Genomic DNA, 26,526 nt, shown 5'->3' on the forward strand with positions numbered 1-26,526 from the left:
TGCTGCTCTCAAATGAGCTCTGGGTGTTTATCTTGAGGATTCATAGATTTTAGGGGACTGTGGGTTGCTGAAAAAGAAAGTGCAATTTACCTCTCAGGTCACTGTCTTCATTAACTACCAGAGATGTCCATGACTAAAAAAAAAAACCAAAAACACTAAGAATGCCTACAAAAGGAAGAAAGAAAGATGCAATTTTTAGAAAGAAAATTTACAGAATCTCAAAACCTCTCTTCTGCTCTAGGATAAGAAATACCAGTATAACAGAAATAGGCATTGTAGGGGAAAGATAAGGCAATGCTAAAAGATATTTAAATGAAGGTACAAATGGACTCTTGCATATTCCTGAGATGGGTGACACCTCTCACCAAGCAACACCATGGAGTTAGCCTTCCACACTTCCTCCCAGTGCTGGGTGGGGCTTAGGATGCCATGTTTGCTTTTCCAAGCCTCTGCCATGAAAGGATTCATGTGAATTTTTCCTCATCTCTCTAGACTGTTACATGCCATACAATGCAAATGGGCCCCATATCACTGAAATACATTGGCATAAACCTCCTCTTAGATATAAGACCCTGGCAGAATGTGGCCATTTCCACTGCTCAAAGAAGCTGTTGAGGTTCTCTGACAAGGTCAGGTCATATATTACTGTAAATCTGGGAGAAGCTGCTCCAAGTAGGCAAAGATTTCTACATCATTGCCTTTCAAATACCCACAGGGGCATTGACAACCACTACCAAATAGTTATGTGCTGAGGGACATGCATGGAATTCTATTAACTTTCACTTTTAGGGGATATATATTCTAATATTGAATTATAATAATGGGATGGAGAATTCATAAAAACAACACATGAAAACTGTTTTTCAGTTATAATTTTGAAGAAAATTACATTATAGTTTTCATGTGGTAATACAAATCATTAATGTTTAAAATGTTGGTTGAACTATATCTGGGGATAATGTACACCTGAAGCATTTGACCATTGATAGAGGTACAGTTCCTCTGATTTTCTGAATCATTTCTCCAGAAATCCTAGCCTTTAGAATCAGCCTCCCAAGGACAGAATGACAGTGTAATTGAGACCAGGTAGCAAGTACTACAAGTAAGAATATTTTGGTAGGTTTCGGAACAAACTCAGGTGTTGACTGAGTTAAAACTATGATGTAGTATAACCCCTTTAATACCAAGAGGCAGGATACCATCATTTGGATATTTTATTTTGACTTTACATGCGGTGTTAAAAACCCAAAGTACATATTATTTACACATACACAATACAAGTTTACAAGGTATCTATACACGTTAAAGTACTCTATAAAACAGTATAGAGCCACTTCACTTTAGGGTTATTTTTTATGCCGTACCATTAAAAAAGATACAATCTGTGTTTACCTTTGCACAAATGGATAAAGCATTTAAAAATTAAATTAACAGAATACAGACTAGAACCCATGTTAGAAATTCCAACATAAATACTGATAGAACTCACATTACAAACTATAAAGGCAGTACAATGTTACAGAATGTTATCTGGGGTCACACACAATTACCACACTGGGATTAATATTGGTAAGGTAAATTCAGAAATGTTTGTTGTGGGTGGACTGAGTAGAGTTTGTCATTGGGTGGTTTAATTTATTATTAATTTTTCATATTTTAGTTGCAAAAATGAAGCTTTTGAGAATAGTTGTTTCTTGGAAGTTCAAGAGCTGACAGGAAATTCTGTTTTCCACAAAACAATGTCTCAAAGGAAAAGAACAACTGTATCAGTATTCTACATTCTATATAAAGAAGATCTTGTCTTCTGTTTCCCATCCTCCCCCAAGTAACAAATACCATCAGCAGTAGCACAAGGAGTAAGTTGAACTTACATATCTGACTAGGTCAGGAGCCTTGGTTCAATAAACGTTTGGGTGGTGTGCAGCATATTAACTGAAAAAGAAGGTTGCACCTCATCCACAATCAGTGGTCTCTGCCAAACGACTTAGAAATGACTCTGTGGTTTCTGCAGGTGTTGCTTTCCCCTAGAAACCTGATTTGACTTCACATTGTCACCATCTCATTCTCAGCAAAGGGAGTGGAATACTTTTCATGACAAAGGATATATACTGTTGCTATTCTTTTTGGTGGATTGTTAAACAATTAGTTGTTCTAGGCTGCTTTGATGATTTTTCTAAAGGTTTTGAGGTGCTGGCTGAGAAACATTTACAACTGGCACTCAGTAAATGATGCGTGATATTGAAAACACTGGACACATATTTTAGTACTTATATCATTCTCGTGAATAAGGCACAAAATGCACAGATTCAGGTAAACTCACACATAGTATTTAGAGTATACTGTCATTACCTGCATGACTCAGGAGATAATTCTTACATAACACAACACAACGACATGATCACACCATAGAGGTTTTCATAGACCCTCCCTGTTAAGCAAATTGGAATTTCTTTAGTCTTTTGTCCTATTTTGCTTTTCCTTTTTTTTTTTTTTTTTTTTTTTTGCCTTGGACGTAGGAGAAGTAAAGGATGAAATTCTTTATTATATGAGGGGGAAAAAAAACACACACACACACAATCGAAATTAACCCTTAGGTCCAAGGTTAAGTACTGTGCCTCAGGCTTCAATTCACAGTGGACAGGTAAATTTTACTACTGAATACTGGTAGATAGATTAAGGATACCTCTTAAATTCTCTAGCTTCTTAAACTGGCAAGACTGGAATGAAATGTTAATGACTAGCAGCACGAAATTACTTAGAACTCTTACATCCTGGCATTGGATACCACCTATGTTAAGTTTTTACTGACTATCAAAGCAGCCTCAATTGTATTCCTTCCTCAGAGCTGAACCCAATGGACTGATGTGGGAAGAACTTAATGTTCTTATTCAGTCATGCTTAATGTAAACAACTCCATAGTACAAAAGATGCAATGGGCACCTAATTAAATCCAAGTGGGTACAGAGCTGTTTCTCTCCATCTCTTTCTCTCTCTGCCTATCTCTCTCTCATTCTATGTCACACACACATACACACACACATACACACACACACACAAACACATGCACCTCCAACATTTTGTTGGCAACATAAAAAAATGCTACAATTTGGGTCAAAGATTGAAGTTTTAGCAAATTGCTTGGTAATCTGTAAATTCATTTTGTAAGACATTACCATCCTTTTATTTTTGACATTTGTGCAAGAGGCAAGGTGAATGCATACATATTAAAATGTTCACATTTAATGGGAAGACTGCACATCATGGCAGTCTAAACTGAGCCCATTTTCAAGTATTTGTTCACAGATTCTTCTGAGTACTGTATCATCAGCTCTTTATACTGGGTGGGGCAGCCCTTTAGAGCTACACATCACTTCAGCTTGGAACAAAAGAAATGGAATGACCAGCACCTTCCTTTGTTTTCAGGCTAGTTCACAGAGCCTTGCTGCAGTAGCTACATGTGCCAAGTTCTGATGATGCCAAAGGGAGACAGTTTCTTTGGCTACTTGGTTTTCTTAAAAATCCAAGCAGGTCTCTTGTCTTAAGGTACCTTACAACATCCTTCTAACAACACAGACAGGATAAAGCCACACTGGAACAGCACGTGTGAGGCCTAGTAAGTGTATTTGTTTAGTGGTCTGACAGATGTGGTCTGCGGAACAAAGGAAGGCTTTGGTGGCACATCAGGTTTTAAGGACGGTGTCCTCTTTAGTCCCGTCCTGGGAAGCGTGCCATTACTGGTGTAGCTACTCTGTCTGGAGAGAGAGGGTTGCAAGTGGACACTTCCTGGTGCCCCCTGAATATAGTCCACCTTTGCCCCTGTGGGGGTGGGCATATATCCTCCACGGTTCATACTAGGCTGCCTGGATAACAAAACACCATTTGGTGAATTTAAGTTTTTAGGCATAGCAGATATAGAGTGCCTCTGGGAGGAATTTTTGTGATAACCACGTTGTCTTTCCAGAGAAGTCATTGGGACTCCAGGAGTGGTGGGAACATCCACTCGCTTGGTTGGACTATTTCTGGGAAGTGTTGAAGGAGGGGAGTACAGAGATGCCTCTCGGTTAGGTACTTTTGGTGGGACCTCAGACATAGGTCCCACAGGATCCAGCATAAGGGTCTGATGGGCCATTTGGATGTCTCCTATGATGGCTTTGGGATTACTATTTGGGTCACTTAGATGTTTCAGGAGATCATGAAGGGTATTTCTGGAATCAACAGACCGCCGGTGATCCCTCTTACTAGCTGACTTTGTAAGAGGGTGGTCAATATTTTGAAGCTTCTTTTCAGCTTTGTGAGCATTGGAGTTGGAGAAAGATGTGTTATAGTCATGGGTAGCATTTGGAAGAACAATGGCACTGGGGATATGCCCATGACTTAATGGAGAATGGGGTGGAGGACTAGAAGGGAAAAACTGAGGGGCTTCCTTTCTTGAAGGTCCATGGCTATGGCCCTTGTCTGAGTGGCTCTTCATGGCCTGCAGGGTCTTCTGGTGGAGTACAGGCGTGGACTCTGGTGTGGGGAGAGCAGCCAGTTCTGGAGGCTGGCCCCGATGGTCCATCACCATTGATTTTGTATCCCCATTGGGTGGTATCTCCTTGCGACTGGTCAGCAGATTACTATAAAGCTTAGGAGAATCAATATTCTGTTGATATTCCTTGACCGGGCTGTCCAAGAGACCATTCAGCTTGGCAAAACTTCCACTGGAGTCTGTGCACGACTGGGCAGATTCTGCATCTTTGTGGATTTTCCTGTTCTTCCGCACAAACATGTCACGGTAACAGTATACTGCCACTCCTGCAATGAATGCACCCAAAACAAAAGCGGCAAAGACACAGGTAATGAGGACATTCATGTGGACCATCTGGTTGGACTCTCCAGACTGGACTTCCCATCGCACACCTGCAGTAGACATATAGGAAAAGTCTGTATGATGGGCTTTAGAGAATCAATATTAAACAGTGAACTCATACTATCTTCACATGGTCCATCTGCCTAACTTGGAGACTCAAGTCATTTCCACAATTTCACATGTATTTTCCCCCTGTAATCACATGTAATCCCCAGAGACTACATGATTATTGAAAATGTCAGGATAACTACATTTCCCACTGATCAATACTTTTTTTTTTCTAATTTCCTCCAATCTTGTGTACTGAGTTGTTAGAAATGTTAAGAGTTTCTATCTAAAAATTAGAGTTGGAAGGTCCTAGGAAATTTCTCATGATTTCTACCTAATTCATATGTCAGGATTAAGGGACGGGTACTAGAAAATATTTAATAAGAAATACATATTATGTTAAGATAATGATACCAAAGCAATAATGTTAATTAGAATAAAACCATAAAATTTGTTCACAAACTAGAAGTATCCAATTGCTCACTAATAGCTATCAGTGTATTTTTATGTTACATAGAATTTTTAAATAATTTATATACAGTTAAATTTATTCAAGCATTATACTTTTATACAATAAGAATGTTATCTGGGAAATAATTTTTAATTATTTTCCATAAATGTAGACTTTCAAATTTTTTTATTGCATTTTGGGATGAAACATTTCTATGTTTCCTGCTATGTAAGAAAGCTAGATAGTGAGGAGATATTCTATACATTAGTTAAGTAATATTTTAATTATCTAGAAGTACTTGAGAAGTATTTAAATTATCCTACAAAGACAAGACCGAATTAGTTTATCATTATTGGAATTTTTAATGCAACCACAGACATCTAACAATCAATAAAAGAAATGTTAGTTCCAGAGGTATCCAAGTCTGTTACATGTTATTGACAGAGCTCTCCCAGCATAAGCAAGCCAGAAAGATCTGGAAGATTCTGTAGCATTAGGTTAGTACTAATGCCTTTGAATATTAGCTGCTTTTAATCAGTGTCCAGGGTTATGGGAGTCAGTGTCACTGAGAAAAACCAAGAGAGAAAAGAAGAAAGAAATGGTATGAATGAAGAAATCAAAGCAAAAATAATGATTATAAAATTGTTTGCAATAAAAATATAAAAACCAAAATCAACAGAAGTAAATCATGAATGACAAGGCAATGCCATAGAAACTGACTGGAAACCTGACACCAAAGTTTAGTATGCTCAAAGCAGTGATTTTTTGTTTGTTTGTTTGTTTTTGAAGCAATATTTCCAATAAGCAAATTCATTTGGCAGCTGTTGTGTAGCTGTTTCTGTTAGGAGCTGAGAGTGGCAGTTATGGACATGCACTCAATTATGCTTTATGACTTGTGGCATTTAAATAAGTCATCACTCCACATATGCTTTTCTCATTGCATTTTGAATTGAAACTAAGTAAGAGTCTGAGAAAATTACAGCAACAAAACATCTGATAATGGATATTTGCCAATAATGACCTTTTGTTTTTTCTAATGCTGTGAGAGTAACCCTTGAAATTCTCTGAAATTCAGAGGCTCTCAGCACCTTCAGATAGAAGGCAACACAGATTAGATTGTCTGAGTAGCTGTTTCACAAGCCATGTCTTCAACAGCTTTCTGACCCCTTTCATCCTTGATGGAATGCACTCAGACATAACCGCGGGAGGCCACTATCACTGTATCCATTTGGAGTTGAGGTGAAGCAACAGTGGTTGTACTAGATTAGTCTCTGGAGCCCTGTGCTCCTTGGACATGTTAGGAATCAGGTTTCCACTCAGTTACAGATGAGGCGCCTGGTGAGGCTTACCCTTTGGGATATCTGATAAAGTATCAGTAAGATCAGAAGTGATTGGGTCATCTTGAACTACAAATGTCCGGGAGTTCGTCAGATTAGGTATCCAGGTATCAATCACTTTAGGTGTAATTTCTGGGATACTTGCCACTGTGGTAACAGAAGATGAAGATACCTCCATGTCTGTGGTGGCAAACAGACGTTCATTAACATGAGTACCAACAGAAGACTCCTGAATTGGTCTGCTGCATTTTTAAGTTTAAGTAAGAAAGGGTTTTTGTTTTTGTTTTTGTTGTTGTTTGTTTGTTTAAGAATTTGTAGGAACACTCTTGAAGAGACTATACCAAATCCCTTACTTTTAAGAGAAAACAACTGAAAATTAACGGTAAAGGCATTTTTAGTAGATTTCTCACTTAAAGGCAGTCAAACATTCTGACTAACGCCTGCTGGAGCATGGTAATGTGAATCCCAATGCAGTTTTGTTGTGGTTCTCTCATTTTCTTGAGAAATATCATCATTTAATAAGTTTTTTAAATAAATTATTGTTTGGTGTGTATTTTGAAAGCACTTTCATAAATGGTCAGGATTATTGTATCCTTCACTGGAGAAGCTACAATGTAATTTCATTTAGAAAATACCTGCTTTAGTCCAAGTAAACACTTGATTTTGGAGCTGATAAACCAGCTTTGTCTAAGAGGCTGTTTGGTTTCTCCATGGGCCTCTGTCCATTTGTAGATTTCCACTGTCCTGTGAACCTCCCTTCCACAGTATATCACAAACCTTGCTTGTGTTTTCCAAAATGCCTGGGGAGTTTCTTTCAAAGAGTTATCAGCACTGATACTGGCAAACTGAGTGAAGATATTCAGATACATTAAGACCTGCCATCCTCTACTTGCCAACCACAAGAAAGAAGCTTCTACGAGCTGGAGAAATACAGCTGGAATACGAGAAACTTAACCATTTCCCATGTCTATTACCAACTTTCACCAACTAGATTTCCATGAAAACATGAGCAGATGCTTTTAGGCTACAACCTGAAACCACAGTTCATACTGGTGCAAAACATTCAGAGATGGAAATGTCTCAACAAACACAGAGAAATGTGCATGGAGACTCCACTGCACATCTTTATACAGTGAAACCCTGCTTCATTGGCTGAAGCTCTCTCACACCACTGAGACCACAACATTCGAAGAGTCTCAGGATTGCCAGAAATCATTCAAAAATGATCCTTAAATTTCAAATACACATTTTTGAGAAATGTGTATTTGTTCACTAGGTCTTAGGAATGGTGAGGAGAGAAGGGGAAACTTATGCAATTCTGCCATCCATTAAATAGATGGTCAGAGGGGGCATTCATGATGCAAAGGCAGAGAGAGAAGAAAGCTTGGGTGGGCATTGGTGCAGCTGGAATGCAGTGTATGTCAGCCCATTTGATTTCTCTTCGAGAACGTGCCTTGGTGAATGAACTGTAACATGCTACACAGCGGTGAAGTGCTGAGTAAGAAAAGTCTCTTGGTACCACTGGTGGGATATGAATCAAAGCAGAAAAATGAAGGATTGCCAAACTGCGCAAAAGGAGGGGAGGAGGGGCTGAAAATGCTGAACTGAAGGAAAGAAAAGATTGTTAATTCAAAAAAATTAAAAAAAACTAACCAGATGTTGGACCGCCAAATATTTTGTAATCTGGTGTAGTTGAAGTAGGCAAAATTTCTAAAAGAATTAAAGGAACAAGTAATCAGTGAAAAGTAACTGAAAGAAGCAAAAATTTATGAATTCCAATTAACTGAAAAAGGTCAAAAGACTGCAAATTAAAAGATAACCTATTGGTTAGACTGCCTTTGTCTAGAGTTTCTACAAAATTGCAATGGTGAAGGAAAAGTAAGATTCTTTTCTAACAGATCCCCATGACCAAAAGCTCAGCTTTTGCGAAGTTTAAGTTAAATGCTAGGATGGTATGTATCCCGAATCACTAAAAAGGCTGATTGTAAAATAATGTCCACGTGCAAAGGTGGTCAAAAATAAGTGGCAGGAAGGAAGGGAGGTTCTGCCTTACCATGGCAGTCCCCTAGGTGGGCTGTGCCGCCGTATTCCGTGTCCTGTTCATACCCTCCAGCGCTGTGGTTATGGAAAGCAAAGAAGTCTTCAGTTAACAGTCTTCGTAGGAACGCAAGTGTCAACCAGAACAGAACCAAGAACAGACAGATTAGTAAGAAGTGGTAGAGAGAGCAAGTCAAAATATCAACATGACTGTTAGCATTTTAACTAAAATGTTAGAATGTTTGAAAGAATACAAATGTTTCTTTCTTGGCATCATTTCTCTACAGTATTATTATGTCTACAATCTCCTTTCCTTCTCCCATTTACAGTTGTTTTTTTTCTTTAACCCATACCAAAAAAAAAAAGGAAAAGAATTAAAAGAAATGGAAAGTATTGTAATTAGAAGTTTAAGAATTTAGTTTTAGATGTTCTGAAGATGACTAACTTGACATATGTATACTCACAGCATCCCTAGGGTCACTCTTCCACAAGTTCCCTGGCTTAACCAGCCGCAGTATGGGTCACGTGATGCAATGCAAGACCTACATGAAACCGAAGAGATCATGACTTGAATTTGCTCATCCACATAGGACAGCAAGGCAGTACCAGAGCTGGTTTAAGGAAGGACCCACAGCTTACTTTTTACACGACCCATGCCGCTCGCAGCGGCTGAGGGGTACGCGGATGACGCAGCTGGAGAATGCCACATACAATGCATGGTGCTCTTTGTCCAACTGCAGGGAGAGAACCCTTTTGTCGTCCTCATTCTCCGCATTGCACCTATTTGAAAGGGCACATGTGGAAGCCATACATTTAGTCAAAACTACAAAGGTGTCCAAGGCAAGTACAGCTTGGTACAAATAAGCAAATCCATCATTTGGGAAGTGCTAGCTATGGAGCACATCTGCATGTCTGTGTATACCTGCTTTAATTTCAGACTGGACAAAGTCTGAAAATAAATTGTTTTCCTGTCATGATGGCCAAAGGGGATTATGTTCATGAAGAACATGCTGGACTCTAGGGAATGGAAAAAAAAAACTGTTTTTGGTTTTCTGAGGTAGGGTCTCCCTGTAGCCCAGGCTGACCTGGAATTCAGTCTCAGGGAGCCTCAAAGTCATGGCAATCCTGCCACCTCTGCCTCCCGAGTGCTGGGATTAAAGGTGTGCACCACCACACCCGACTAAAGATAATGTTTTAATGTATCAAAAGCTTCCCATGCTACATGTCCCTGGATGTCTACTTCACTTTGTTTCTCTCACCTATTTTTTACATGTCTTAATAGTGTGAATAATCTCTTAAGCTTCACTGGCTGGAAGAAAATGCCAAACTCTTAAACATAATCTGTGTGTGTATGCTTATAACCAACTGTCTGCCACGTGTAGCATCTTGAAATATACCTGCAAGGTATGAGGATAAGTGCAAAAGTGTTCTCATTTTCTGCAAATTAGAAAGAATTGCTGAATTACTTTTAAACTCATTGGCTGTTCACCTTGTTCTAGTGGGTTTAGGAAGGCAAGCTTAAAATGTATTTCAGTGAGGAAATAAGTAAAAAATAAACAAATAAACCCCAAACAAAAACACTGTATGCCAAATCACCTCTGATATAAAAGTGGAAAGGAAGTTACTAGATGAAACACACTGAAAGCTTCTGAGCAATGCTAGAGAGTTGTTTTCTGAAACATACTTACTTTGCTTGGTTGTAAGCTTCAATCTCTTCCAGTAACACACTGCCATTCAAGGAGAAAGGGCTGGTCTTTGCCAAAACTTTAAGTACCACACCAGCTTCAGAGCCAACGAAGATGACCGTGTAGTTCTGGTAGGGCCCTGCTGAATGGTCTACTGCGATGGCCGTAAGTCTGTACCTACCAGAGGAGGCAGTAAGTCAAACCAGGTGGCCAGTGACAAGAAAACCTCTGGGGTGGGAACAGGCCACTTCCTCCTACACACAACCTTACCGAACCCGAGTCTTTGTGAACCAGGGCTCATCAGCAATGGGTGGAACAGCAGCATCCATCAGAGGGTGGGATTTGATGAAAGACAGGGTCTCATCAGGGAAGTCAATGGAGGTTTTATAAGCTTCTGCAAGGCCATGTTTGGCACAACAGCCAGGTCTGAAAGGAAAACATTGTTCTTTTATCATCCCCCCCCCCCACACAAATCATATTTCAGGAGCAAGTGCACACCTCTAAGAAGGATGCAATAAAGAAGAAGAGTTAGCAATATCATTTCCCAGAATCCCATGGGTTCTCTATGTTCACACCCACAAGGCAGCAGATGGCTTCATCTGAGATGCTACAGATTCATTCCTTCCTCACATGTTGGAGGATGTATGCTTCCACTGAACACAGGGTTTCATTCAAAACAAAACCCTTTTCATCTCTTTCTTTACCTTGGCCTTGGTACTTTGTCTTCAGGAACTGCTGTCCAAACAGAGTCTGGAGTTTTCTGTTCTTTAAACCGTCCTTTAAATACTTTTTCAATGTCATCCATGCTAAATGCACAAACTGCAGAACCAGGGATGCTGAAAAATGAGAAAAGCATCAGGAAAGGGCTAGTGATAATAGGTCCATCCTTGGTTCTGACAAGTGAGCACAGAACTCCTTTTGAAGGGCCAGGAATCTGTTCTTACCTGTTGAGCTGTGTGGTAAACACCCCAATCACCATGGGGATGCCATTGATTTGAATTATGTCTGTAATAGACTGCAGAACATCAAAGTAGAAAAAAGAATCTCCAGGGACAGAACAGTTAAGCCGAGCCTTCAGAAAAGAAGTCCAGTGTTTCTCCAGGACCCGCTGGGATCCACCCATGTCGTTTTTACATATGCGTGCCACTCGGGAATATACTGCCTGCCCAGAGACAAAAGCAACCCAGGGAGGTTATGAGCATGGGAGAGAAATAGAGCAAAATGCTTCTATTCATGGGAGGGACAAAAGATCTGCTAAAGCTGCTTTTTCTCCAGGGTTCTGTAGAGCAGAATGTAAACAAGATTTACCTGTGAGGAAAAGGGAGCAATTTCCCCATTCTGGAATATATGCTTACCCACACCTGAGCTGCATGAAAATCATCCCCTCACTTTTGTCCCTAACTCCTGCTTCTCATGTTGCTCATAAAATGTTTAGTCTTTGAACGTGGCATAAATGGGGTTGTGGTTCTCTCAAATCAAATGGGCATTTTTACTGAAACACTCCAAACTGAACAGGATCCCCTTTTCTCCATTCTGCTTTTTACACTGAAAACAATGAGTGTCCATTGATTTCTAAAGAATGAAAGAAGCTTCCAGAGCTCAAGGGTACCTGTAGAACACTTTCTATGGTGACTAGAAAGAAACATGTGAAAGCTTCCCAAACCCAAGGCTGCTGTTCCTATTCTGGGCACTGTCAAGGTCTTTTCCAGCAGTTATTCTCATGATGAGTAATCTAGCTCTCTGAACTTGGCCTTACATGTATTGAGCTGAGTGCTGAAAAAAAATGGCAAGAGATCATCCATCACTCTACCAAATTCTATGCAGTCTATTTCACAAGACAAATCAAGAATAAGTACTTGCCTTGCCTAAGTTATTATGTTCTACAGCAATTTCTCGGAAGAAGAAATAGACATAGTTTCCATATTCTATGGCATGAAGAAAGTGTGGCTCTGAAAGAAAAATTGAAAATACGGTGGTTCCAAAAGGGTAATTCAATTAGCATAAGACCCTAACTGCTCACTCTGACACACAGATGTTACATAGTGACATTTATAGCAACGATTTTGAGGAGTCCTAATATGGGTGTGTTTAAGCTCCAGGGAGCACGTTGACTTTAAAGTCAGTTAATGGACTGTGAAAAGGCCTATAGGGAACTGAACTGCAGCAAAGGTCTTTGTTTGAACCAATTTATTCATTAACCTATTTAACTAGGAAAGAAAACCTCTTACATGAGAATTAAAAAAAAAAAATCTTGACTTCAGAAATCTAAACAGCAAAAGGGATTTGCAGCTATGAACTCATAATTATCACTGCTAACTTTCTGAGATGGGTGGATGGGGCTGGGCGCATACCCGTATGTGTATTGAGAATTATACACATTGGTATGAGATTTCTCCTTAGGTATCTTGTTTGTCTAGATAACTGCCTGGATAAACTTACTTCCTTGACTAGCCTGCTCGTCTCCTCATTCTCTGTCAATGCTTGGTTCCTAAGCAAAGCACCATGTGCTTGTTCTAAATGGATGGTATGACACCATGCATGGAACTTTCTGCCAGCCTAAGGTGCTGCTCCACTGCCCCCACGAACCCCAAAGCATTGCTCTGTTAAGGTACCTTTGATCCATTTGGAATCATATTTTATTGTGCGAAGGGCAGATCCATCCCCCATGCTTCGATAAATGACAGCATCACTGGCCAAGAAGTCAGCCACTGTGGCAGAATACAGCTTCCCATCTGAAACCAATGTTATAATTTGGTAAAATAACCATAATTATCCTCTACTTGTTAGTGCATGTAGGAATGTAGTGTGTTGGACCCTCTGCAGTGCTCTCTCCAGCCACCCCTTTCTATATAAAGCAGCCTAGATCTGATGCTTACCTTCAACCTCTAGCAGGCTGTCCAGTGATAGCAACACTTTTACAGATGAAGCATCTAAATATCAGATGTTAAACATTACACATGGTGTTCAAGGTAACTGGCTTAGCCAACAACACAGCCACATGTGGAATATCCATAATACGCCCTGAAATAGCCTTGCTTTTCCAGGCCTTTATTTTTGCAAATCTGTTCATAAACTTTAGCCCTTGAAATGTTTTTGTCAACGTTTATATCCAAGCTGAGCTTTTATTCCTTTTTCTTTAAATTCTTTTTGTACCTTCAATGTCATTAATCATTTATATTCATTATGGTATAGGTTCTTACCAGCAAAGAGGGCAACATTGGTTTGTTTGGCATCAAATGGGCATCTTGCCAGGCCACTAATTTCTTCCCCATCATACTCTAAGGTATTCAACTGCAAAAGAAAAAATAAATAGCTGCTGTCACATTTGCTCAATGTACCTGTTTGAAGGCAATACTGCTTTATTTATGCTGGAATTATATTTGAGGCATTTAGTTTTTATTCTTTTACAGCATTAGAGATAAAACAAATTACTGGGTTACAGCCGAAAAGATTCAACTATAACAGCATATCCATGTAGTAAAAATACAATTGATGAAAAAACACATCATGTAAAGCAGACTTACTTTGTAGTATCTACACATTGGATTGAATGCGTTGGTACCACAGACAAAAACCATCTCATCATTTCTTGGAACAAATACTTTGATAAAGTTGTGGCATTCATCCTAAAGGAAGTAATAATCACATCCATGTTAGGCATTTCCTGTGTGAGATATGGCACCAATCTTGCAGAGAGACGCGGTCCAGCAGGCCTCTGTCTGCTTTACTCACTTTGTGCTTGCCTTTCATAGCACAGTTTTCTCGGTCTTGTTGTTTTGACCTCCATGTCAGCTTCTGTATAAATGCAAATATCAAAGCTGTTTTAACTGGCAGCATTTTTGGGAAGGGGCATTATTCAAGTTTTGAGGGGATGCGAATAAATTTGCCCACGACACTTGCTCACCTTGCTTGGTGTGACTTCTGCTTTGGGAATTTCATTTAAGTTTACTGTATACACTTGATCCCTGTGGGGAAAATGCAATGAATCGTAGCATTTGAGTGCATCCAAATGTGAAGCTGCTTCTCATTTTATATTTCAGATCTGCTGCTACTATGCTTTGAAGATCATCTGGATTTTTTCTGCCTCCAACAAAGTCAACAAAGAGTACTGTTTCATTAGTGAGGTGCTTTTATACTATTATACTGTCACCAGGGAGCAAAAGAAGCTCTTCTCCTAGGTCTTAGGTCAAATGGACATGATATTAGCATAGACATATTTCTAATATTTGCTTGAATAATTCTAAGTTATAAAATAAAGACTTTTCTCCCTGCTGCTCTAGGAACAAAGAGAGAGAGAGAAAGGGAGAGAGAGAGAATGGCATGTGATTTCTTGATGGCTGTAATAAAACAGCACTGCTGAAGGCTTTAGCTCAGATTTTTTTCCTGGTACACAACACAGACTCTTCTTGGGGAATATTTTTGGCTACTTGCAATTCTTGATCACAATCACATATTAGTTTTTCATGAACTAGACACATTAATGCAAGCACCACAAGAGAAAAGAATTTTAATCTAATAAACCAATGAGAGGAAAATTACCTGCCAGCAATATAAAGTGTGTCTCGAATTTTCAACATCAGCTGAAAGTCCAGCCTGTGCTGCGATTCGTTGCCTGAAGGGCGTCCTCTAAAAACCGGATATTGCTTTGAATCTGCAAGTAAAAATGGGCTAAAACCATCAGTCAGGATTATAGAGCTGAAGAATCAATATACAGCATTGATTAGCTGTATATACTAGTTGTAGAAGGGCTGTAACTAAATTCCTCTCTTAAGGTCTTGAATATAAAAGAGTGAAAGATGGTGAATATCAGCAAATGGTCTTTTTCTTTTTATTGAAAATACATAACTTTTATGTAGGGCCACTATAGAAAAGTACCCAAAACTGTTTCAGTATCCCTAAACACAAGGAGATGAATACAGATAAGTTAACATGCAAAATATTTAAGAACGTATTAAAATCTCATTCTGGTGCTAAAAACAAGTACATGTGGAAAATGAACAACAAAAGGCATCTTTCTTAGACAAAGGCATTGCTTTGGAGAACTTACAGTGGTAGTCAACAGTGTTAAGGGGTTCATCGTCTTCAGGAAAGCTGATGGCCCTTAGCCTTGAAACCACCAGGAACAGTGTACAGACCCAAAGCAGAAAGAACCTCATTGTGGGCCAAGATGAAGCCAGAGCCGCCCCTCAGAAATTCCACTTAGCTACCTGAAAAACAAAAGCCATTTGGAAAGATCTAGAATGCTGCCATGAAACTGTTTTCTCCTTTATCAGCAGCCTGATCTCAACCCCTCCCCCAGCTCTTTCCAAGGCTTCCCTCCCACCAAGAGCCGTGGCCTTTGTAGCTCAGTTTTCTCCAAACACAAGGCGACCAGTAGCGCCCGGCCTGGCCTGGCTAACGCATCTTGAGCATATGCTAATGTTTTAGGTAAATCTGTCGGAATCATTGAGGTAACTCTATGTCATCACAGCAAAGTTCCAGAAAACACAAACAGAAACACTGCCTGTAGACTTCGTAAAGAGATGTGCAAAATGGGGACCTGAATTTTAAATTCCAATCAGCATCCCTTCCCTTAGCTCTGAAATGTATTCCATAGAGACATCTCTGCCCCATGAAAGGGTTAAACTGCTTCAAAAATATCCAGAGCTCAAGATCCTGTAACCTCTCATTGGCTTTATGCCTAAAGTATCTCCAACTTTCCAGCATTGCCCAAGTTGTGTCTCTAAATCCTTGGAATGCTTCTTGAAGCTTCTAAGACCAATAAGAAAAGAAAGGCAGGTGACCCTGTATCAGGGTGAAAGAGCATGAAAAGAAATGAAATGATTTCACGATAACCAATCAAGCAAAGCAGGGAGTGATGGAGCAGCCCAGCTGGCACCCAGCCACTAGGGACTCATGCATTTTCACATCAAATCATTTGAAGGCAAACCAATTTCCTAAGTGTGCCTGTCCTCTTAGCTTTATTGAGCTTTAGAGTGGTAGGGGGCCTTAGGGAACATCTTTTCCAGCCCCCTCATTTTTTTGATGAGAAAGCTAAGGTCTGGAAAAATGAATTCACTCAATGAATTTTATGGAGCCAGTTAGGCAAGAATAAAGTCCAGATAAACATCAACTGAACCCTGACCACGTTCTTTGCTCTAAATTAGACTTCTTCAAAAATATAGCATTACAGAAAAACTCTGGGGGACATGGCTAGATTCATCACCTTTTTCTGAAGTGATGTTTCACAGGTGGTAAATCATTTTAAATTTGTAGTTACTATAGATCAAATCCTCAATAAATCAGAAAACAGAACAGAACATTAAGCTGCATGATAATCTTGAAATCATACAAGACTTGAAATATCTGTATATGTTAACAACTTACTGAAAAAATAAATTGGGGCTTGGATGGCCAAAGGATAGGCACTTTTGTGAAACCCCAAGTATTGTGTTTTGCAACAAAACCATCCCTTCCACAATCTCACTTTCAGTTACTATGCTACACTAAAAATACTTAATCTAGCCTCACTCCTGTGTGCTAAGAACTTTGGGGGAAACAATAAATAACTATTTCAAATCCACTCATTCAACTTGTTCAAATACCGTAGTTCCCCATAGGTGTAAGCATGCATTGCTATACAGAATTTCTTATCCTAACTAGAGAATAAGCCAAGTATATGAGTTTTAGAAGTCATGTTTTGCAAGGAGAGAGTAACAAGGCAATAATTTTTTTCTTAATAGATGATTAATCCAGAAGTAGGTTAATATACAGAAAATGCTACCCAAAAAGTGCAGTGGAGTGGGACCCGTGGTAGTATCATTTCATGCTCATTGAGAGTACAGGCTGGGAAATCTGGCCTGAGTCAGGATGGAACTCCTCCTCCCTTGCTAACTGACTTGGGGAAGGTTATTCAATTTCTCTGAGCATTAGTTTGCTTATCTGTACATGTGGAAAATAATGCCTCTTCTCCTCAGAGGAAAATGAGTTACGTGTCTGGTTCACAGCAGGTTCTGTGCAAGGTCAGTACTATGTACGACTGAACAAGGTCTAGTGAAAAGACCTCCTAAAATATGATAGCCATTTGGCCAGTTTTTTTTAAATACAGAAATTTGGTTATTTAAAAATCCTAATGGACTTCTTTTAGAACAAATCTTACAACTGGTGATAAATGAAATAGGAAAAGAATCCCTTCTCAAATATTTTACCATCCCAGTGCAATAAATGTATTAATTTGTCATAGTATTTCTGCTTCATTTGTGCTTTGAAATGTGACAAGATGATCTTTTTCAACACAGGTATGTCTCCTGAGAAGCATCTGCATGCCATGTTTTTCCACAGTGTTTTACTGTTTACAAACACCCTACAAGACATTGTAGTATAAAGGAAAACAGTATCCTGAGTGCCAGTTTTATTGTGGAACCAGGCCCAAACTGCCTCTCCTAGAAGGACAGTCAGTGGACCTTCCTGCTAAGAACCAAGTAAAAGGAATCCAAAACCCACCATTCCTAAAGAAATATGAAAATACATGCATGAAAATCCATAGTTCTGTGAGTCCTTCTGTTCTCACAGCTCACATGAGGTTTGGCTGTACCTTCATACTCCAGCCAGGCAGTGGGAAAGGGACCTACCTCATCTGCAAGCACCTCTCAGCAGTGATCCCAGCACCCAGGTCACAGTGACTGCTGGCCACCATGTAGCTCATTCATCTGACACTTTTGGGAGCACTTCTCCCCACACCCTCACCAATCTTCAAAAATAAAGTTCCTACCATTAGCTACTTCCTGTCCCTTCATAACAACACAGATTTGCTGTTGACATTCTAAATGAACTTTCCTGTTACACATAGATCAAAGCAGGGCTGGGTGAGAGTAGATACAGTCTGGAAATACCTGAGAGAAATGCAAACCCATCAGGTTCTTTTGTTTTGTTTTGAGAGAAAGTTTTACAGTATTCCAGGCCAGCTTTGTAGCAATCTTATTTCAGTCCCATGAGTGCTGGATTTATAGGTGTGCACTACCACAGCTGGCCCTGATAACTTAGTTCTTCCTTTATTTAAGAAATAGACTGTGGATGCTAGAGCTATGTAAAATTAGGGGTCCAGTGAGGTGATATCAAAAGGCACTGTTGGAAACAAACAAGGACCTGGGGGTAGAAAAGCTGCATTCAAACTTGCACATGCCATTTATTTCCTGGCTCTGGACTTTAAGTTGGTATGGTCTCTTTATGACATGATTTCTCAAGTGTGAAGTGTAATTATCTTCACTGGCCCTTCTTAGCATTAGACTGAACCTGGTTCATAGCAAGTTTCTAGTCAACTTCAGTAAATATTATAACTTATTGTCACATTCCACTGGGCAACAAGATATTAAAGGGTTTTACACTTTCATCTTGTAGCACTCTTTACATACGTGTTTATGTTGTGGCCGCACAATATCCACAGATGTTTCCTAGAGGACAAATGCCTCCACAGAAGAGGAGGAGGAAGCTTAAAGTCCATTCCTCCTTGGTGAGGATCCTGTTCAGGAGGGACAGTGATTCCACAGTAAGCAAATGTTGTTTTAATTTTTTGGATTTACATTCTCCCATACATACTAGCACTGCATCTAATAAAATAATAAGGAGCTCTAAAAGGAGTTCTGAGCTGCTAAGACAGTCAGGGCATGGGTAGCATATCCCTAGAGAGAAGGAAGGCAAGCAAAGTGAGTTTTCCACCAACACCTAAATCCTAAGGTCTCTACAAATGAAAGATCTCTATATGGCTATAAAGGAAAAACAAAGCAAAACAACAACATATTTTTGGTTCTCCTAGAGAGTGCTACAAGTAAATGTGTGAAGGCTATCATTCCAACCTCTAAAAAGCTATATTATGGGGAGAGCAGAAAAACATGAGGGAGACCAAGCTTTACAGCAATTCCAACCTGATTTCCAGGAGGCCAAGACCTAGGACTGGGCAAATGTAATCTTCTCCCAACCTGGCAGGCTTCCAGAAAAGATAAGGTGAGCCAACTCCTGAGAAACGTAACATACTCCAAAGATGATTTTTCATATGCTATGTTCAACATTCAAACAGTAATTACTAGAGCAAGTACCGCAACTGCAGAACAGATATACAGATAACCCAGGCATTTGTTGTCAAGCATATGGTTAAAAAAAAAAAAAAAATAACTGTGCTTACTCTAAGAAAAAACAAAAACAAAAGAAATAAGGTAGGGAACCATACCAGAGAATTCAAATCCACAAACAGAATTAAATGGAAGTACTACAACTAAAAATACAGTCACTATGCCTTCTTCATAATTGTGTTTAGTGGCATAACTGTCTTACTTACTGAAGAGATTAGCAAACTGGAAAATAGGTTAAAGGAAGTTATCAGGCAGAAATATGGACAGCAGGCCTGCGGAGATGGTTCATTATTTAAAGGTACTTGCTTGCCAACCTGGAAGGCTCAGGTCTGGCTGTCCAGTACCTACATAAAGCCACATACACAATTTGGAACATGCATCTAGACTTTATTTGCAGTGTCCAGAGGCTCTGGTACATCCATCATTCATTCATTTTCATTCTTGCTCTCTCTCACTCTCTAGCCAGCCGTCAAATAAATAAATAAATATTTTTTATACAAAGAAATATGAAGAGCAAAAAAGATTAGAGAAAAAACATAAGGGACTGAGAAGGTAGCTTAGTGGTTAAAGATACTTGCAAAGTCTGTCAGCCAGGAGTTCAATTCCCCAGTACATATGTAAGGCCTAATGCACAAAGTGGCACGTGTCTGTGGAGTTAGTTCATTTGCAGTGACAAAAGGCCCTATCATGCACATTGTTTTCCTCTCTCCCCTTCCTTGTAACTAAATACATAGAAATATTTACAGAAACAAAGCAAAAAGTAAATACACATGGCCATGTGGGAAGATCTAACTCATGAGAGAAAAAAAAAAATAAGATGGACTATTTGGCAAGATAATGGTTGCATTCTTACTTCAAAATTGACAAATTAAAAACTAATAATTTCTAAATGCAAATAAAAATCACATTTAGACACATTGCATTGTAAATGCGAAAACTAAAGATTGATTTTAAAACTGTTAAGTGCTAAAAATAGATATATTACTGTCAAAAGAGCCAGAATAATATTAATATGACTTGTCCATAGAAATAACGGAATGCAGTAGACCACAGAATAAGATTTTAAAGTGTTGAAAGAAACTTCCAACTTAGAATTCTATGACAATAAAGATAATTTTAACAAATAAGAGTGTTTTTTAATCTTTCCTTCTCCCTTCTTCCTTCTCTCCTGGCCCCCTTCTCCCACTTTACAATAAATCTTGGGTCCAAGAAAAGAATGCTTTTTTATAAATAAAATCTTAAGAGACTGATTATTATCCAGCCCAAACAACAACAACAAAAGTACTCTCTAGATAGAAGAATTCACAAATGGAATTAAAGCTACTTGTTTTTATGGGTATAATGAAGTGGACGAATTTGCAATTCATGACTCCCAGATAAAGAAGCTGGTATTTAGGTCTCTGACTTTCTGCAAGTCACACAAACTCAAAGAAAATAAGCATGCAGCCCAGCCACACAACACGGATTGATTTTCACGCTTTTCTCTCGCTTTCTTGTGCATATACCACTTCTCATAGAGGGTCTGTCCTGTCTCTGAATTTGGCCCACCCCGAAATCAGGAAGCAGAGATGGTTACTTCTCATTTCCCAGTGACTTCTCCAGCCCTTGGGACATCATAATCTTAGAAGATGTCTTTGCTTACTTGAGGCTTGGCTCTTCCTCCTCTTTCTTAGGTTGACATCTCAGACCATTTCTGGATCTTTTCAAAGTAGCCCTTGCCAATGGTTCCATCCTGTGATTCCTCAAAAATGGGAAAAGTCTGGAAGTCAAACATTGCTTGCCCTGATCCTAATAGCTTATAGCTCCAGCCTACTTGTTTGATTCCTTCCATACTGACTCTTCTTCACAGCTCAGCCCACTGAAAGTTCTGTCCTCTCTAGTCCTGACACAATTCTCTCTGAAATGGCCTCACTATTTAGCTCATGCTGGCCTCAAAGTGAGGATTCTCCTGCTTCATTCTCCTGAGTGCTGAAATCACAGGTGTGTACCACCATAGCGCCCTTCACATGCATTTGCTAAATGCAGCAAGAAATCTCTTTCCCAAATATGAACATGGTCATATGATCTCCTAGCCCTCCAACAACTTCACATTACTTTTAGTACAAAGCCCCAGTCCTTCAGTGTAGCCTTCTGGGTTCTGTATCGTGTCTTTTCTCTAATCACATGCTGAACCCCTACTCCTCTGCTCTTGGTTTCCAATTATCCCAGCTCCACTTGGGAAACTTGAATGTTACATGCCGTTGTCTACTACCAAACTGTTTCTACTTAACCTCTGGATGGCCCTTAAGTCAGGGCTTTGCTATACAGCCCTAGCTGTCCTCAAATTTGTAGCATTCCTCCTGTCTGTTCCTCCTGGGTGCCAGGATTATACATGTACACCACTCAACTTGGATGGCCATTCCTGACTCCTGCTGTTGGCTTAGAGCCTACAGAAGCTCCCAGGTCCTGGAGACAGGTAAGTCCTAGTTACCACTGCCTGGGGAAACTGTGAATGAACTGTGAGGGAAGGAGTAAATAAAAATCATGTGTTCTAAATGGTCACAAGCCTGCAAGGTTTCTCTCAGGGCCAGAGGATCATTTGGGACTCCTGTCTAATCTAGAATAATAACAAACTATTAACCTAGAGCAGACAGCAGACAGTAGGTGAATAGGCATCTAGGGTTCCACTCTCAAACAGCATCAAATCCACTGAAAATGTTATGGGATATAGGGAGAAAGGGGTGGATCTATAGATGTAGCATAAAGGTACTATTCACACAAGTCTAGGAATTCCAGGCACTATAGATCTACTGTTTGATAGCCTTGCATTGTGACATAGAAAAGGAATTATGGGTTTAAGAAGCCTCAGAAGGTAATTAGAAGTAAGTGAATTGCTATTCCTTGGAGGCCACCATAACACAGACATGTAACTGGAGGTCAACTATAAAAGAGAGGTCTTGGTTTATTCATCGTTCCTTTATCTGCATTGGAAGTAGTGTGTCTTTGCAGGACTTTGGATTTCAGGCAGTGATCAATGTTGGTATGTAATCAGACTGGCTGATGGTATGGCCTTTGGTCCATAAGTAAGTAGTATGGTTTACTATTTTTTATCTGTGGTGATAAGGACCACCACTAGACATATCTAGATTCCAGAAGACTCCCAGGTAGAGTTGGGAGAGGGTCCTCTGGGTCCTGAACAAGGTGGTTGTTTCCTTTCATACAGGCTCAGCAAGTTCTTGGCTGATGGGGTGTCTTAGATGAGCATTAGCTCTTTCATCGAATGACTCTACTGCTACCCCATGCTCCCATGCGCACAGTCTTTGAGGCCAGGTCCACATATGAATAAATGAATACTTCCTTTTCTCCTTCCAGGCAAGGAAGTAGTGGCTGACAGACCCCTGACCCCAAGACCCTTTATTTCTCTGAGAACAGGGCTGCCAAGTTAAAGGAAGAAGATTCCAGCACTCTCACATTAATACACTTTAACTGATCCCTCAACTTTGTCCTGTGACACACTGAGGAAATGACAAAGTAGCTGAGTCACCACGCAGCTGCAGCCCGACAGACACCCATGGGAAGCCGGGAGGACGTGCCTTCTCAGTGCCACAAGAAGCAAGTTGGGAATTCTCCCACTGTCAGTGACATGAGGAGAAGAGAGAGACCAGGCATGTCACAGACATGCTGTGTTTCAGACACAGCACTCAACCTCTGTGACCTGAATTTCTTCACATAATAAATAAACACAAGCAGCTGGGGAGGGGGTGGGAAGTGAAACGGAGAGGAACCTTTATCTCACCAAGCATCCATGATCTTCTGGGAGCTGGAAGAAAGATTCCCAACTGCCTTGCCTACTCAGATAACCATCCAACTTGTGTAATCCCCACTGGGTTCCTTACATACGTGCCACCACGCCTCTACAAGAAAAGCAGCACGAGGGGCTTCCATCATAAACAGCATTTCCCCATCTGGATGCGGCCTGTGCAATCCCTCTTTCTCCTATCCACTCTCCCAGTCAGGCTTCTTTGATGATAAGTCTGAGCTAAGTCTATCGTCTATTTCCTCATTTTTTTAAAACTACTTTAACCACTCCAGCCTCACAATTCCCACTCATCAACCACTTAATTGCCAAATCTAAGGCAATCTGCTTTGCTTTTATTTTTAAAATACTTTGTTGACAACCTCCAAATATATACACAATATATGCTGATCATTATCCCTTTCCTTTCACTCATTCCCTTCCCCCACTCTTTCTCCTCTTCTTTCCAACTAAACATTTTTTGTTTGCTTTCTTACACCATCCATGACAACATGCTGATGGAAGCAAAGTTATGCAGTCCTTGCATAGGTAATGTCAGAAGTGGCAGAAAGAATGTAAGAGCCAAAGGATGGGGAGAAGTGATTTGGAATGCTGTCATTTTTTTTTTTTTTTTTTTTTTGTCTTTTAGCGGTCTTGTGTTGCCCAGGCTGGTCTTCAACTTTTGATCCTCCTGCCTTGATCTTCTGAATGCTGGAACTACAGGCAAGAATCATCACCATGCCTGGTTTTTCAGTGCTGGGAATTTAATCCAAGGCCTTGTCCATGCCAGACAAGCACTCTACCAATTGAACAACATCCCTAGCTCATCCAAACATGTCCAATCCTTACACAGGGCTCTTCCTGGTGCTAGGTTGTCTCTGGAGATTCAACTAATCTCACCAGCTAATCTTTGCCATCACCAGTTACCCAAATCACAAATCCACATGTCTCACACTTACCACATCCCTACCTCTGATTCCAGCTGTCCAACTCTCTACAACATACAACTGAAATTCGTGAAGGGCTATAAATGAGGTTAATCATTCTCTATTGACCTTTTCCTCTGAGTAATATATTCCAGACCACGGCTTAGAGCTGACATGGTCTGGACTCAAATGCAGTTACCATCACTTTCAGGTCATGTGAGTTCCTTTCCTCTAGCCATCCTAGGACTGTACACTCTTCTGCTCCTAGCCTGTTCCCATCACATGGCTCCACACAGGATGACAAATTATAAACTTATCAGAGTAAATACTTCCCTATAGAATTTAGTACTTCATAGTAATGGTATACATTTCCCTATTAACTCTGAAAAGTTAGATTTAATTAACAGCTATTTACATCAAATCCTACTATGTGAGATGGAGCAGCTGGGTGGAAAATCTATCTCCTCTTTAGCCCCAGCACTGGGTCCATAGGATATTATCAGGAAATATTTATTTAATGGACATAGAAAGAAGTGAATCTATGAGAAAGGTATGGGACTTGTCAGTGGGCACCAGGCCTTGGCACCACTGACTCTTGGGTGTACTGTTATTCTCTCATAGATTTCTCCAGTCTCCCAGGCCATAATCTTCAGGCTACAGAACAAGGAGCTGTTTACAAATGACAACAGATGCCTTATTTCACACCTGCCCATCACTGGCAAACTGCTCCTTGGCCCAGGAAACATGTGCAATACAGGATAAATAACTAGGTGATTTTCCGTTACTCACCCACTTCCACGCCTCCCTTGAATGTTGTTGGCTCACCATGCAGTTCTCCTGATATATACAGTAGAGGAAAGCTGAATGGGTCCTGAGAGGGGGGGGGTGTCAGAGAAGCCTGCTGGGCTTGACCCCCATTACTCAGCAAACACATATTCTGCAATAGAACATTTTTTTTTCTTGCTATCAAGTAACTTACTTATGCTAAAGCACAGTAGAATTTAGAAATCAGCATGAATACATTTACAGCATATTTTCTTAGGGCTAGGCTCTGACTAAGGAAAAAAAAAAAGAAAGTGGGAGTGCACAAACAGAAAGGAGCAGATAGCAGGTGAAGTAGACACACAGACGGGAGGTGAGGTAAACACATGCACTGGACAGGAGGTGGTTGTGGACAAACGGGAGGTGGACACAGAGACGGGAGGACAGTGCAAGATGAGCCACAGAAGTCTGGGGTCATTATTATTGCCTCGTTTTGTAAATCAAGGCCATCCTGACTGCTGCGTCAGTTTTCAGTTCCATTTTCCTTTTATGAACACTAGAAAGCAGACAAGTGAACCAAGTGTGTGTAGTGACACAGTTGGGATGCAGGTTTTCATTGTCTAGCTGGACTTCCTTAGAGCAAAAATTCACTCATAACTGAGTCAGAAATCAGTGATGCTTCAGTAATTCTTTTAGTAATTCAAAATGGAATTGAACTGAAAACATGTTGTACAGGAAGAGACAGAAAACGAAATCTAACTTGTCTTTGCCAAAGTCAAAGCAAACCTGAACAGGGATTCCAGAATCCCATATCTGACTGACCTGTTCCTGTGGGGGTGGGGGTATTCCAAGATAACTCATTGACAACTGCCTTTTGGACCCAAATCAAATTGGGTGACATTTTTAAAGCATAACTGTCTTAGCAAAAATCCTCATTTACAGTGAACTTAACACAATGATGAGATAAGTCCCAGATGAAAGCCAGAAGAACACACTCCCAGGACCATGACAAAACAAGCCATCCTAAGAAATCAAGCCAAAAGAACTAGCTTTGTGGAAACATAAAGTGCAGAAAACCTTCTTCAACTGAAGAAGGAAAAGAATGCACAGCATGAGCGTTGAGAACAATGGCATCTCCTTTGCTTTCTTCAGAGAGGACAGGAGGGTTTTTAAGGCTAACTAGTGAGGAGAGACATTAAAAGCACGTCTGTCCTTTATTATGGGTTCCACACTCGGTCCAGCCAGGGGATGCTCCCCTCAGCCTCTAAGAAATGAAGCTGCTTTAGACAAAGGCTGGCCTGGGCTCCAGAGGATGACTGGCATGCCAAAGGGCTCAGCCTTTCACTGGAACACTTGCTTACTCTACCAGATGACCTGCTACAGTTGCCATATGGCCTACGTGAGCCATTCTGCTCAGGGGAATGGGCCTGGGTCCATGTCTCGTTCTGCCCACAGGGCCAGGATGACAGATGTAGAGAACACACGTTCCAGTTCTACTGAATAATACAGCCACTCTGCAGCCTTAGCTTTTAATATCATCCAAGGAGATGTT

The 26,526-nt window shown here is 40.2% G+C and overlaps 1 protein-coding gene across 16 annotated transcripts in view; it reads right to left on the reverse strand.

Annotated features, from left to right (window-relative positions):
• Positions 1 to 1,196: 1,196 nt before the first annotated feature.
• Sema6d (semaphorin 6D) overlaps positions 1,197 to 26,526 on the reverse strand; it is a 736,415-nt gene continuing 711,085 nt past the window's right edge. For 7 of the 16 annotated variants that reach the window (XM_045155780.1, XM_045155779.1, XM_045155781.1 and 4 more), the window contains 18 exons: positions 15,455 to 15,614; positions 14,947 to 15,058; positions 14,312 to 14,372; positions 14,140 to 14,202; positions 13,932 to 14,033; positions 13,608 to 13,698; positions 13,020 to 13,139; positions 12,268 to 12,356; positions 11,352 to 11,569; positions 11,112 to 11,243; positions 10,678 to 10,833; positions 10,411 to 10,584; positions 9,362 to 9,502; positions 9,187 to 9,264; positions 8,739 to 8,839; positions 8,339 to 8,395; positions 6,698 to 6,865; positions 1,197 to 4,899 (listed from right to left, as the gene is read on the reverse strand). In XM_045155780.1, coding sequence (XP_045011715.1) covers positions 3,611 to 4,899; positions 6,698 to 6,865; positions 8,339 to 8,395; positions 8,739 to 8,839; positions 9,187 to 9,264; positions 9,362 to 9,502; positions 10,411 to 10,584; positions 10,678 to 10,833; positions 11,112 to 11,243; positions 11,352 to 11,569; positions 12,268 to 12,356; positions 13,020 to 13,139; positions 13,608 to 13,698; positions 13,932 to 14,033; positions 14,140 to 14,202; positions 14,312 to 14,372; positions 14,947 to 15,058; positions 15,455 to 15,563 — 3,261 coding nt within the window. In that variant the 5' untranslated portion in view covers positions 15,564 to 15,614 and the 3' untranslated portion in view covers positions 1,197 to 3,610. Of the gene's footprint in view, positions 4,900 to 6,697; positions 6,866 to 8,338; positions 8,396 to 8,738; positions 8,840 to 9,186; positions 9,265 to 9,361; positions 9,503 to 10,410; positions 10,585 to 10,677; positions 10,834 to 11,111; positions 11,244 to 11,351; positions 11,570 to 12,267; positions 12,357 to 13,019; positions 13,140 to 13,607; positions 13,699 to 13,931; positions 14,034 to 14,139; positions 14,203 to 14,311; positions 14,373 to 14,946; positions 15,059 to 15,454; positions 15,615 to 18,797; positions 18,816 to 26,526 lie in introns of those variants that run through there. The other 9 variants (XM_045155784.1, XM_045155786.1, XM_045155785.1 and 6 more) reach the window with 9 other exon arrangements.

Source organism: Jaculus jaculus, chromosome 8 (genome assembly GCF_020740685.1).
Source record: "Jaculus jaculus isolate mJacJac1 chromosome 8, mJacJac1.mat.Y.cur, whole genome shotgun sequence".
Classification (NCBI taxonomy): Eukaryota; Metazoa; Chordata; class Mammalia; order Rodentia; family Dipodidae; genus Jaculus; species Jaculus jaculus.